The sequence below is a fragment of the Cupressus sempervirens genome, chromosome 4, assembly GCF_028749045.1.
Source record: "Cupressus sempervirens isolate cs-2001-9-10 chromosome 4, ASM2874904v1, whole genome shotgun sequence".
In the NCBI taxonomy this organism is placed as follows: Eukaryota; Viridiplantae; Streptophyta; class Pinopsida; order Cupressales; family Cupressaceae; genus Cupressus; species Cupressus sempervirens.
Genome location: NC_143121.1, coordinates 704,470,714 through 704,484,037, shown reverse-complemented (window position 1 = coordinate 704,484,037; position 13,324 = coordinate 704,470,714). Strand labels below are relative to the sequence as shown.

At 33.5% G+C, this 13,324-nt stretch overlaps 1 protein-coding gene across 1 annotated transcript in view; it reads right to left on the bottom strand.

Moving 5' to 3' along the window:
• The window catches only part of LOC149563206 (voltage-dependent chloride channel 1, chloroplastic-like), a 41,978-nt gene extending 28,973 nt beyond the window's left edge, over positions 1-13,005 (bottom strand). Inside the window, exons 1-3 of the mRNA XM_089828088.1 lie at positions 12,924-13,005; positions 10,479-10,592; positions 10,023-10,236 (exon numbers count right to left, since the gene is read on the bottom strand). Of these exons, the coding sequence (XP_089684214.1) occupies positions 10,023-10,236; positions 10,479-10,592; positions 12,924-13,005 (410 nt within the window). The remainder of the gene's footprint in view (positions 1-10,022; positions 10,237-10,478; positions 10,593-12,923) is intronic.
• Positions 13,006-13,324: the final 319 nt, after the last annotated feature.

The window sequence follows — 13,324 nt, the reverse complement described above, 5'->3', positions numbered from 1 at the left end:
GTTCTCATAGTGGCAATGATGCAACAATATCAGAGATGATAGGTGGATCATGTTTCACTAATATGATGCCCCTTCACACTCCAAACACTACTGTAAATAATTTCACTTTATTAATAACCATTTAAGTTCTACATATAATAGCCTATCAACTAATTAATTTTAAGACATTGATAAATAGGAAATATTTTTAAGAATGAGTCAAATTGTGATTCTTTGGACAAAAACAAATGGTCACAAAATGACTATATGGAACCTAAATGGATCTAATTAGACTATTTGTTTATATTTGTTGAATAAATTAAAATCTAATAAAATAAGTATACTATTTGTCTACTCAGTGCATTTTGACCCCTACATAGATATTGTCTTCTTGACATAGCCTACACATCTTAGCTTGTGAGCTTTGTTTTGGTCCCTTAGATTCTTTAGTCTTGTAGAAGTAATTAAAATCATTCATTCATTCTAACACATGAAGAAGAAAAAATACCATATATGATACTAGTAAACAATAACGACGATGATATATATTCCAAAAAATGTTGAGAATGTAGCTCACTCTATCAGAATTTTGGACTAAGTGTATGATGATCTACATTATAAGTAGACATGTGGAGCTTGTGGATAGTTTGACAGTTGATGGGGTAGCTAATGGTGGAGATTCACTTCGTTGCTAGTATATGTCATAGTCTATAAGTTTTTTAGTATGGCAAGTTAATGATTAATGCAAATTGATTAAGTTCTAAAATGAAAAAAGAAAACTCAAATTAGCATATCCCTTGTGTTTCAAAAAATGCAGTGGGATTACATTTGATAATGTGTATTGAAAACACATAAAGTTGTCAGATGTTGGGAAACAAAACAACACAGTGAAATAATCAAACAAAGGTGTGTAGTAAAGAATGTGATTGGAAAGGGTATTATTTAATTATTAGTTGTATATTCTTCAAAATGAAACAATATACTTTTTATTCTAGGTTCTAGTCATTCTTGTGATTTATAAAATTTGACCAACTTGAAGTTAGGAAGTTGATGTCCTGGGTATACAAAAACACAAAAGATTTTAACTAATATATAGAAAATACACAGAAGATTAGATACTCAAATATTTGAGCTTCTATACTTTACTGTGTACAAAATGTTTGAAATCTCATCATATCTATCAACTACAGTCTTCATACATGGGTATGATTTCATGGAATTCCAAAATGGGGTGTTTATGCTTTTCCATGTAGAGTGTTAATTTTTAATTAAATTTGTATGTTTATTATACCTAAATTGATATATATGCCCATGTTCTCAATCAAACTCTAAAAAATGGAAGCATTGGTAAAATTCAGCATTGTTTAAAACTCCACTTAGGAAAACACACAACATACAAAAATCTATAAAAATTGTAAATACTCATAAATATTGTCATTGTTTCAATTTACCCATGAATTTATAGTGGCTTAAGTATTTTGTAGTTTTTAGGTTTGTTGTGGTTCAAAGAAATAAAGGTAGAATAAGTATAGTCCACTTTGAATAAGTTGCACATTGCAACACATTCACTACATTTTATAAGAATTCAAGTATAAACACAAAAAATAGACAATTGATTGTACACATATCGTAGAAGATAGAAAACATAATAGAATGGACAAATTATCGAGAACAATATGGTTTAATGCATTCCTCTTTTAATATTAGTGTTTTCACATGTTGAATGTAATTTTATTTAATAAGCTTACTATCTATGGTTTTAGAGACTTGAGTATTTCATGTCCAAAAACTAGGAAAATGTGCAAGGTTTTTGAAGGGTTTGAGCAATACAAATCCATAGGTCCCATAGAACATTTGCATCCAAGAAACCATTATAGAGAAGCAAAGACAAGAGAAGGCAAGGGTTTGGCTCTATAAATATGCAAGAATATATTTATTAGACAAAATATTGAGAAACAATATTCAATGGATCAATGAACAACAATGCAAGACAAAACAATGAAACTACAATGTTGAAAGAAAAAATGGATCCCAACAACATGGTCTGGTAAGGTACCTTGCACAATTAAATCTTTGTAGAATGAAGAAATAAGGAAAACCATGTGGGAAAAATCTTACTCCAAAAAGAGATAGAAGAATGCCAAAAAATAAATAGAAGGAAGGAAGGACTCATCATTGAGACCCCCCAAGGACAATTTATTTCACCCCAAGCATAAAACACAACTGAAGATGTCACGGGGATAGAAAAGATTTAGTGAAGATGTTAGCAACTTGCTCTACAGTGGGAAAATACACCAAGCTAAGAGAGCCATCTTAAAATAAAATTCTTGATGAAGTGCATATGAAGTTCATTGTGCTTGGTCCATTGATGCTCAAATAGGTTGCAAGGAATGTGTATAGTGATCTGATTGTCACACCAAAGAAAGGTGGGACTATTAGAGGAAAACCAAACTCTTTCATCAACTATCAAAACCATAAGACCTCCTAAATGACTAGCACATTTTTCTTATACTCTGCATCTATAGATGATAATACATGAGCATGCTACTTCTTAGAAGACCATGTGATAAGACCAAAACTAGGACATAACACAAAGCCAGTAGTAGACCTATGATCATCAATATCACCAACCCAATATGAGTCTGTATAATCAAAAATTTGATGATCCCCTAATCTATAGTGAATGTCATAACATGTAGTACCCAAAATGTATCTCAAGATATGTTTGATAGCTTGCCAATGACTCTCAAAAGGATCATGTGAAAATCTAGAGATAAGTCCAACCACAAAGGAAAGATTAGGATGTGTGTGTGTGTGTGTGTGTGTGTGTGTGTGTGTGTGTTAGGTACAAAAAACTACCCACAAGTTGTTTATATAAAGTGGAATCCAATGTAAGAGTAAAGCAAGTGGTAGATAAAACAACACATAATTCAAAAGGTGTGGGAGTAGGCTTGCATTCAAGCATGCTAAATCTCTGAAGCATATCAAGAGCATACTTCTGATGGAGTATGACTATCCCATCCAAATATTGAACAACCTATAGGCCAAAAACATAATGAAAAATTATAAGGTTTTTCATCTCAATCTTCTCTCTCAAAGCTCACCAGACACTATGAATCATAGAGGGTGAGTTACATGTAATAATGAGATCATCAAGATATAGCACAAGTATCAATAGATCATCCCAATGATGATGAATGTACACTATAGGATTGGAATGACAGTGTTTGAAGTGTGATGCAAAAAAGAAGGAATCCATCTTCTCATACCAAGCCTAAGGGGTTTGTTTGAGACCATATAAAGAGCTCCTAAGTCCACACACCATAGAATAGTCCTGAACAAAACCTTGAGGCCACTCCATATAGAAATCTACATATAGGTCTCCACACAAAAAGGCATGCTTTACATCCATCTAAAATAGTGTCCATCCCTGAGAAGCTGCGAGAGAGAGTACAAGGAAAATAGAATTCATCTTTGTGATGAGAGAAAATGTCTCATAGTAATCAATACCCTCCACCTGTGAAAATTCCTTCACAACATGATGTGCCATGTACCTATCAATAGAAACATCTATAGCAAACTTGGTATGGTATACCCATTGGCACTGAACCAACTTTCTTCCTTTCAAAAGAGGATAAAGGTCCTAAGTGTGGTTCTTCATAAAAGAAGAGTACTCCTCATTCATGGCCCTATCCTAATACTAGATGTTTGAGCACACATGTGATGAGAATGTAAAGGATCTCCTATCATAGGTCCAATGAAATCAATAGTGTCATGATCCCACTTGGGCACTCGATGAACATCTGGTAGAGGTAGGCAAGGTGGATCATCATCAAGATTATCATCAGAGGATAAATAATCTTGTAAAGGAGAAGAGGAAGTACTAGGTAGTGAGGGAGAAGTTGGTGATGTAGGCTCCATCTAAGGATAACACTCATCAAGCTGGACATCTCATTGAAATAAGACCTCTTTTGAATAAGGATCAAACAACATGTATGCCTTCACATCCTCACAATAGCCAACAAATATGAGTAGTTGGCTCTTCCTCTCCATGGATTTCCTCTGAGCATATGGTAGAGATTCCCAAGTTCACTACCAAAAATACAGAATGTAGAAACATTGGGCTTGACATGAGTCCAAGCCGCCTTAGGAGTTAAATGTTGCAATGCCTTGTGAGGCATCTAATGAGACATCTTATTCCTAATAGGAAAAACATCATGTAATAAGATCTACCTTAAAGTGCTCTAAACTCATTTATGGTACCAAAAAAGTCCTTGAGCTTGGCCCACATCTCTTGAGGAGTATCACACCCATCAAGATAAAACTTCAAGCTATCTTAAAGACTCAAAGAGCTAAAATCCATGGCCTCATCAGTCTTATTCATGTATTGCAAGGTCTGATAGGAACTCTGAAAAATCAGTTGCACTTCATCTAAACAAGATCACAAACCCTTTGAATAGAGAAGTCATGTCATGGTAGTTATCCATGTGTGATAGCTATATGGGTTTAGAGGAACTAGACAAGAAGAGGTCTTAGCCATGTTTTTAGAAGGTGTTTGTTTTAATATAGTTTTGGTTAACTAATGTAAATGACAGAAACAAGAATTTAAAACACCCACTATATTGCAAAAAATTAAACTCCAATAGTTAGAAAGAATGCTTATACAATGAGAAGAGCAAAAAAGCTTCAATTGAGTATCATGTTCACCTTTGAAAAAATCTAATGAAAATAATAGAGAATATATAAAGGGATCAAGAAGAGTTTTTCTACACTTCTTCTAGATAAAAAATTGAAGCTAATTTGAGCAAATTAGCCCCTCCAAAATACAAGAAGGATCAACTCATTTCAAGTGAAAAAACCTATACCAATGCATTCATCATAAAATAAGCTTTATGATGGTACCTCATTTTCCCAAAAATGTCTTTCTATGCTCAAGATGTCATGAAAAACCCAACAAGCTCTCCAGAAGCAAAAAAAAAGGTTTTAAATAACCCCTTTAGGCTAAAATTAAGCTTCGTGGGCCTGTATATGTTTGCATGTTGGGCACTTGGGGGCTAGTGGCCACCGAGTGGCATAGTGGCGGTAGGTTTAGGCCAAAGTGGTGGGAGGGCTAAGTGAAGGTGGTGAAGTGGCAATCTGCAGGCGACGGTGTGGCAGAGGACTCCCCAGTACTGCAAAGGTGACACAACGGTGTCTTTGCTCTGGCATAATGACACATTTATTAAAATACAATGTATTTTTAAATAAACACAAATTTATATATTTTTAAATATTATATATTCGCCTTTTCAAAAAATTGTCTTGGGATGCATGTAGAGGATCATATGACCATGATGGACAAAAATAATTTACCTCTTTTGTCAAAGGTGTCCAAATTATTGTTTTTTAAATATCAAAATGGGGGTTTTTGAGTGTTGCAAGCTCAATGGTGAGGTCCATTTTTGCTTAAGTGCATCAAAGCATAATGACCCCACTATTTGTATAAAAAATATCTGAACAATACCAAATCTGATCCAACAAACCCTTGTTCCTTTTTGCTTCAATAAACCCAAACAACTTGCAATAGATCTAACTCTGAGACCATGAAGGATTAAGCAATACAAATATATAGATCTCGTAAACACCTTGCATGCAATAACCTGTCACAAAGAAGAAAATACAAGAGATGCCAAGGGTTTGGCTCTATAATATGCAAAAATATATTTATCAGACATAAGAATGAGCAAAAATAAATGATGGATCAATCCTTAGAGAAGGAGATTGTAAACCCTAAAAGGGAAACCCTAAGAGGTAAAATGCGTTTAATAATTAATATTTAATTATTAAATGGAAATAAAGGTGCATGAAGGGAAGCATTAAGAAGGGAGTAAAGTTAATTTAATCAGTGTAATAAAATTAATTCTTTACTTTATGAGTTTTCTTAAAAAAGTACATGTGTGGTAGAACTGGGCACGAGTGGAGGTACAAAAAGTTTATGTATGTAGGGGTCCCTTGCATAACCTTATGCTAGAAGTCTTCATAGTAAGTAAGATACTGAGAGGGGGGAGGGGTGAATTAGGATCACTAAATTTTTTAACTCCTTGAAACAAAACTAATACATTCACCATTAACCCATCTCATATCTAGATCATGTACCTTGCAATCATAGACTTGAAATAATAAGATTAATCTATCTATGCATGACATCCACAAGTAAAATGTAAACACATAACATGAAAATTTGGTTACTTTAAACCCTCCAAGGTGAAGGTAAAAATGGGTTAGGGATGACACCCACAAATCTTCACTACTACGACAATAAAGTGTGCCTATTAAGGCTACAATGTTTGATCACTTCTGGTGATCTAGCTTGTGAGGGGCCTGCCCTATTAAAAGATTTACAAGACTATTAGGTCGACCTTGATTAAAGGATTTAAACTTATTTAACTAAGTAAGCACTTTGTTAGGATATTTAAGTAGGCCTATTAGGACCACTTTGTCAAGATATTTTCCTTGATCCACTTGTTAGAATGACTCAATACCTGATCCTTTGGTTAGCACTTGATGTTAGATTACATATCTTCTTTGTTCTTATCTGAATTGATCTCCTAATCTGATAAACTATGTTATGTTCTTCACTGCTAGGTTGCTCTATCTGATCTCTGTCTCTGATTATCAAACTTAGCCTTCCTTCATTCTTTCTTTGACCTTCTTGTGCATACATGATCATCCTTATGATTTAGGGCTTGAACCCATCTTAAATAGATAACTAGAGAAGGTTCTAGATCAAGATCACCAATCCATAATTCTCCCTTTTGCAACTTATTCCTTCTAATTTTTTGATTGGTTACTATGCCTTCCTAGGGATTGATATTCTCTGAGAAAATGTGATCTCCTTAACTATCTCTACAATCAATAAATTAAGTATATAAGTTGGTCAAAATGATTTAAATAAGTGTTTGTGCCATCACAAATTCATATGCCAAAGATAGTTTACTCAGTAATTGAATATCGTGACACTCTATCATAAGTGATATCCATGTTGTCCCTTAGCTTCTTTATGCTCGATGGTAATTGAATCACTTAGCATATACTATCTCTATTTTTCTAAGCTTCCTTATCTTTACTAGGCATATATTGTGACATAGTCTATCAACAACCTTAGACTTGCTTAGCTTGTAATGAAAATATAAACAAGTCCACATATACCAAATTTGCGTAGAAAATGACTACGTATTGGACACTAATAGGCAACAAGGCTTAGAGATCAAAAATCTTCCCCTTTGACATTAGTGGAAAAAATGATTTGTCATGGCTTAGCAATCCATTCAAAATTACAAAATATAACACTCTTCCTTAGATTATGATTCAGTCTCCAAAAATAATTCACTCTATACAACATATGTACATGGTTCACCAATAATTATTAATCTTACCTTTGATATATGATATCTAATATTTCCTTTGCATATGAATTTCCCCTTCATAGAATGTGTTATGATAGTATCCCCCCTTATTTTTGACACTTATGGTTTGGAGTTTGCAGGGGTCAAATTATACTTATCCAAAAATGATTTGTGATTTTGTAAAATCACCTCTAATCTATGATTCGATCTTGATCTGATTAATTCCATAACAATAAATTATATGTAATAAAGAGATGTGAATCTCTCTTGACTAGATTCTTTGTAGTTGATAGTTCCTTCTGCATGACCTCCAAATTAGGTAGCAATATAGTTTGAATAGAAATTAATTTCTTTCTCATGTTTCTATCTTTAGCCATCAACTTTGCCAATATTCCTTGACCAAATGTCAATTTATTAAATTACATAGAGCTTGAACATGTGTCCTTGATCAAAGAATGTGCACATGCCTTCAACTTTTCTTGTAATTGATTAATAGACCTTTGAATCTCTATGGTAAAAAATTCAACATCACAAAGCTTTATATACAAAGAATGAATAATCTACAAAATTTCATCCAAAATATTTACAAGATTTGAAAATTAAACCTACTTGAGTGGAATTTATGTTGACACTTTCTCCAAAACTTTGTGTTCAAACTTTTTCTCAGACTATCTCATCAATTTCTCATTGGTCTCTATATCCTCATTATTAACTTTATCAACAATATGAACTAATTGTTCCAAAATTAGTGTCTTGTCATTTACATGTTGAATCTCAAATGCATCTACAAAAATATCCTTGATATCATGTAATACCTATTTTTTCATGAATTCTCTTCTAAGTTGTTCTTGATTTGTCTTTTTGCTCGACAACACTTGTAGAATTTGCATTTGTTCAAGCATCATTGTGTTGAGGTCATACTTGGGAAGTGTAATGGCCTCATCTAAACTCAATGGAGTCTTAGGTGACTCAATCTTGTACTCCATTATCTATGACCATGGTGTGTTGACACTCAACAATGTTATTTGCAATTTTTTTCCTCCAACACTCAGTCTTGGTGTTTGTTTTCCTATGGAAGTAATCTCATGTTGAGTAGGTGTATCCCATCGAACATGTGTGACATTTGATGCATTAGTATAAACAAGAATAACACTTGGAAACTATATGAGGGACTGAATAGCCTCTTTCTCCTTTGGCTTCTTAATTTTTGTAGGCTTAGGTTGATCAACCTCCTTTGTTACCTCATTGAGAGGTCCTGAGATAGTAGTTTCATATTGATCTTCTTGTCCTTTATTATCTCCTTCATCATTGTAAATAACAAGATTAGATATAAGAGGGGATATTTGACTACTATTAAGACTTTACCCTGATCCTTGACACTTACATCTTGTTGACCCTTATTATCAATTATGACTGGTGTAATTTGAAAATTATCAGTTGTGGTGTTCACAATTGATGTACTATCAATCCATGGGTAGTCCTAAATTTGTACTAAGACTAGCTTGGTGCATGGGAGAGGGGTGTATAAAGTACTAAACTTTTTAGTTCTTCCTCAGTCAGTACATTTAGGTTCTGTTGAGGTCTTTAAGGATATCTTCTATAGTGACAATATCTTGTTGATCACTCTTTTCTTCCTTTCCATTGATTGTCTCTACCATATTATTTGATGCATCATAATCTTCTTGATTATCTAGCTCAATTGCATCTCTTCCTTCTTCTTCTTTCTCTTCTGTTGTTGTTGGAATTAATAGCCCAAATTCCTTCTTCTATATCAAACACTTTCTATCTTCTACTTTATTCTTCAAAATTTCATAAGCTCTCACCTTTGGCACAAATTTCTTTGCATAATCTCTTAAGGTTATAGAGATATGTTTATTCCCTAAATTAGATATCATCTGGGCTACTGTAGCCTCTCTTATTTTCCTTGTTGTGGATAATGCCCACTTCCATTTAGTAGCTAATTTATTGTATAAATATTTTGGAATCCCTTTGAATAGTTCTATAGGCATATATTTAATTTTTTTCATCATATCTAGCATGACCTTTTCAATTTTCTCCTGGTCTTTCTTATTCAAAGAATCATACTTAATATGTTTGAATCATGTTAGTCCCATTTAATTTATTATGTTCTCACATACTTGGTCAATGTCCATGGGTGGTCATCTTGGAACAATCTGAAACTTACTTAAATAATTAGACTAGTCATTTTTCTCACCCTCATCTTTCTCATCATCAAGCATGATGACCAATTTTCTTCTCAGCTTCTTCTGAGGACTCTACTCAATCCCTTATACACTTTACTTCCTTTTTGGTGAACTTTTACCCTTGATTAAATGAATGACCTTTGTTGGGATTTTATTTGGTTTAGTAGCTATAGGTGGTACTACATTAGATCCTTTCCTTATAATTTTTCTTCTTTTGGGTTCAGGGGGGAGAGTGGTAATAGTCTTTTTCATAGTCTTCTTTGGATCCCTTTTCACCTTATGATTCACTATTATAATTTTCTTTTGCCTAGTTGCCTTGGGCTCAGTAACTACTAGTTCTTTTCCCTTGAAATCTTCCTCTTCTTCTTATGATTCCTCATCTTCTCCCTTGCCTTCTATTATATGCATGGGTCCTTTGCCAAGTTTTCACTGAAGATTAGAAATCATCTTTTACCTCTTTCTATCCATCTTGGGAACTTTTGTCTGCATAATCATTTTCAGCTTGGTTGACTCATAGTTTTCAAAGGGCTTGACATTATTATCAATTTCCTCAGATAACATGGTTGTAACTACTACAGTGACTTCATCCACATTTTCTTCATATTTCATTGGCCTTAGCCATGAAACCCTGGGAAGTGCAGCTTGTGCAAATGTAAAATCAGTGTCCACTATGAAACAAATAACTTCATAATAGTGGCCAACAACTTATTGTGTCTTCTATTTTTCATATTTTCTTTAAATTCATCAAAATAACCATCCATTATGGTTTCAAAAATCTCACCCAATTATTCAATAACGAAGTTTATTTGCATGATCACGAGTCTAGTATTATCCTACACTATAGTTTCATCAATTGGAAATGTGTTCTATACATAGAAAAATATACAAACTAATAGTGACCCAAACTTACATGATGTGTTCTTTGCCTTCCTTACTGCTCCAAGGTTCTCTGCCAGTACTATTAATTGAAGCTTGACAATATCATAACTACGATCTTTCTGCACAATCTTATAACCTAGGTCCACTACAATACATGAAACATTATTTAGTTGGCTCAACTAATACAGGGTCATCAATAATGTCTATTGACATTCTTTGGTCGTTCTACTTGGCCTTCATTTTTTCTTTGATGATGTTTCTTGCTGCACACTGCATAGTCTTTACTTGATATAGGGTTGGATACCTAGTCACTGGGTAGATTATTTCCTTATTAATCTTCATTGGTCCATTTTCCAGCCATAATTTCATGTTGTTCACCCTTCTCAAGATTATCTTAATCCATTCATCTTTGAAAACCTTTGGAAAGGGTAGGGCACAAGTAAGCCCTTTCTTGACAATGGCCTTGTTCTTATCTTTCATAATTTCATTCTCACACAATTTTCCATAAGAATTTTACAATTCATAGTCTCCAATCTCTCCAAATTTGCACATATAACATGAATGGATGTCGTGTACCATTAACATTTTGGGAGGAATCAATGACATAGCACCTGATGCATCTCTATTCATCGTGATGTAAGGGTATGCCTTGAACTTTAGTGGAGGACATTGCTTGTTCCTCATGATATGTGCATTGCTTTCCTTCAACATTTCCTTCTTAGTGCCTAATGTAGATGATGGCATTTTTTTGAAATAGGGTTTTGAAAATCAACTTCAACAACTTCATAGAACAAGTGAACTTAGTTCTAAGTGTAACTAACTTTACTGTTGTTTGTCAACATCAAGTTGTAGATCTGCTCAAATTTTTTCTCAATTTTCTCTCTAATCACCTATAATCATTCTAGATGCTCTAAATCATCTAGTGAATGAAAATGTTCTTCAAAAATTTAATATAAACCTTCAATCTATCAAATTATGTCTTCACTAAATGCTTTGTATTATTTTAGGTGCATTATAGTTGTCTCAACCTTCACATGATCTTTGTTCATAAAAAATTCTCTCCAACACTCAATCTTTATTACTATTCACATATTTAGCTCGCTTTATATAGGAGCTTGGTTCATATGTCAATACTAGGTCGCTACATACAAAAATACTAATACTTAATATATTTTATGCATATGATTTATTTTCCTTAATTTGTCCTAGTGCATCTTGATTCATGTAGATATGGACTTTTAACATATCTTCTATTAGGAACTGGTATGTAATTTATCATTCAAGTGTATAGTTTCTGGCATACCTTTTTTGCTTAGTTAGAGGTGGCATGATCACCTAATCCATTGGATTGGATGAGCTTAGCTTCACTTGTTCCACTACTTCCTGCTTCTACCTTCTTTCTCTAGGTTTTATTCAACTCATTCCTTGTTTTCTTCACATTGATTTTGTCTTTTCCCTTTGATGTGTTCATTGCTTGGTGTTGGTATTTGGGTCTTTTAGTTCTTGCTAACATGTCTAACCTTGTGACAACTAAAGAAAACTAAGCTTCCATTTAACCATTTCTTGTAATTTCCTTTGAAATGTATCCTAATGCAATTTTCTAGAATGTGATCATATTCTCCACAATAATGGCAACTATGCCATGTGTTATAATCCCAATTATGAGAATTACCTTGCTTATGTACATACACTTGCTACTTAGTTGTTTAGTCAAATTTTTCCTTGGATCTACATTATTGAGCCTTGTGTCCATACTTCTGACAGTTATAGCAATGTCCTTGAAATCTAGGTATAGTAGGTGCATCACTTGCCTTTGTCCTACATTCATGTGCTTGGTGTCCTTGTTTCTTGTAGTTAAAACAATGCCCATTGAATTTTGGTTTAGAATTTTTCTTACCAATCTTGCTTCTGCAAATGTTTGTTGTGTGTCCTAATTTTCCACAATGATAGCATGTAGGTTTTCCCTTTGATTTTTTTTTCTCTCCACTCTTGGAAAATTCTCCTTCTTTAGTGGATGAAGAGTGCCTGGTATATCCTAGTCTAGAGGTGTCACTAGGTGTTTTTGGTGATCTCATTAGTTCTTCAAAGTATATTATCACTTCGCTTGGTTTGTTCATCCTCTCCATCAATTCCTTTTCAAATCTCAGCTCATTCCTTAATTAGTTGGTCACCCTGTGATCTTATATTTTTAGTCTCTATATCATTTCTATTTAGTTCCTAATTTGAAAGTAACAATTGATTCATCATGTGTAGCTGGTTGTTTGTGAGATTTTGCACATTAGATGTCCTTTCATCAAGTCTGGTATCCATTTGTCACTTGTCTTCTTCTGCCATGATTTTTTCTTCTTTAACTTTCTTTTTCTATTTAGTCACTTCACACAGTCTTACTAATTGTATTTCATGCTGTCTCTCCAATCCTCTAATTTCTTCATTCATAATGTTATTCTTCCCCAATAGGTTTTCTATTACTACTCACTTTCACTGGAATTGTCACTATCATATAGTCCTTTAGTGTCCACTTCTTGATAGAGAGTATCATTTTGTTGAATTATAGCCATCTCTTTTATTTTCTTCAAGGATTTCCTCGTTTCTTGTCTAGCTACTTCAAGCTGCTACAATATGATCTAGATGTCAAGCATCTAATTTTCAATGATTTTTCCCAATTCGTAAACCTTCATCTCAAAGATCTTAACTCTCAAGTTGTTAGATTTATTCTAGGAGAACAAATCTCTAATACAAATTGTTGGAAGTCTTAATGGCAAGTAAGATAGAGAGATTGGGGGGGGGGGGTGAATCAAGATCACTAATTTTTTTAACTCTTTGAAACAAAACTAATACTTTTACCATTAACTCATCTCATATGTAGATCATGTCCCA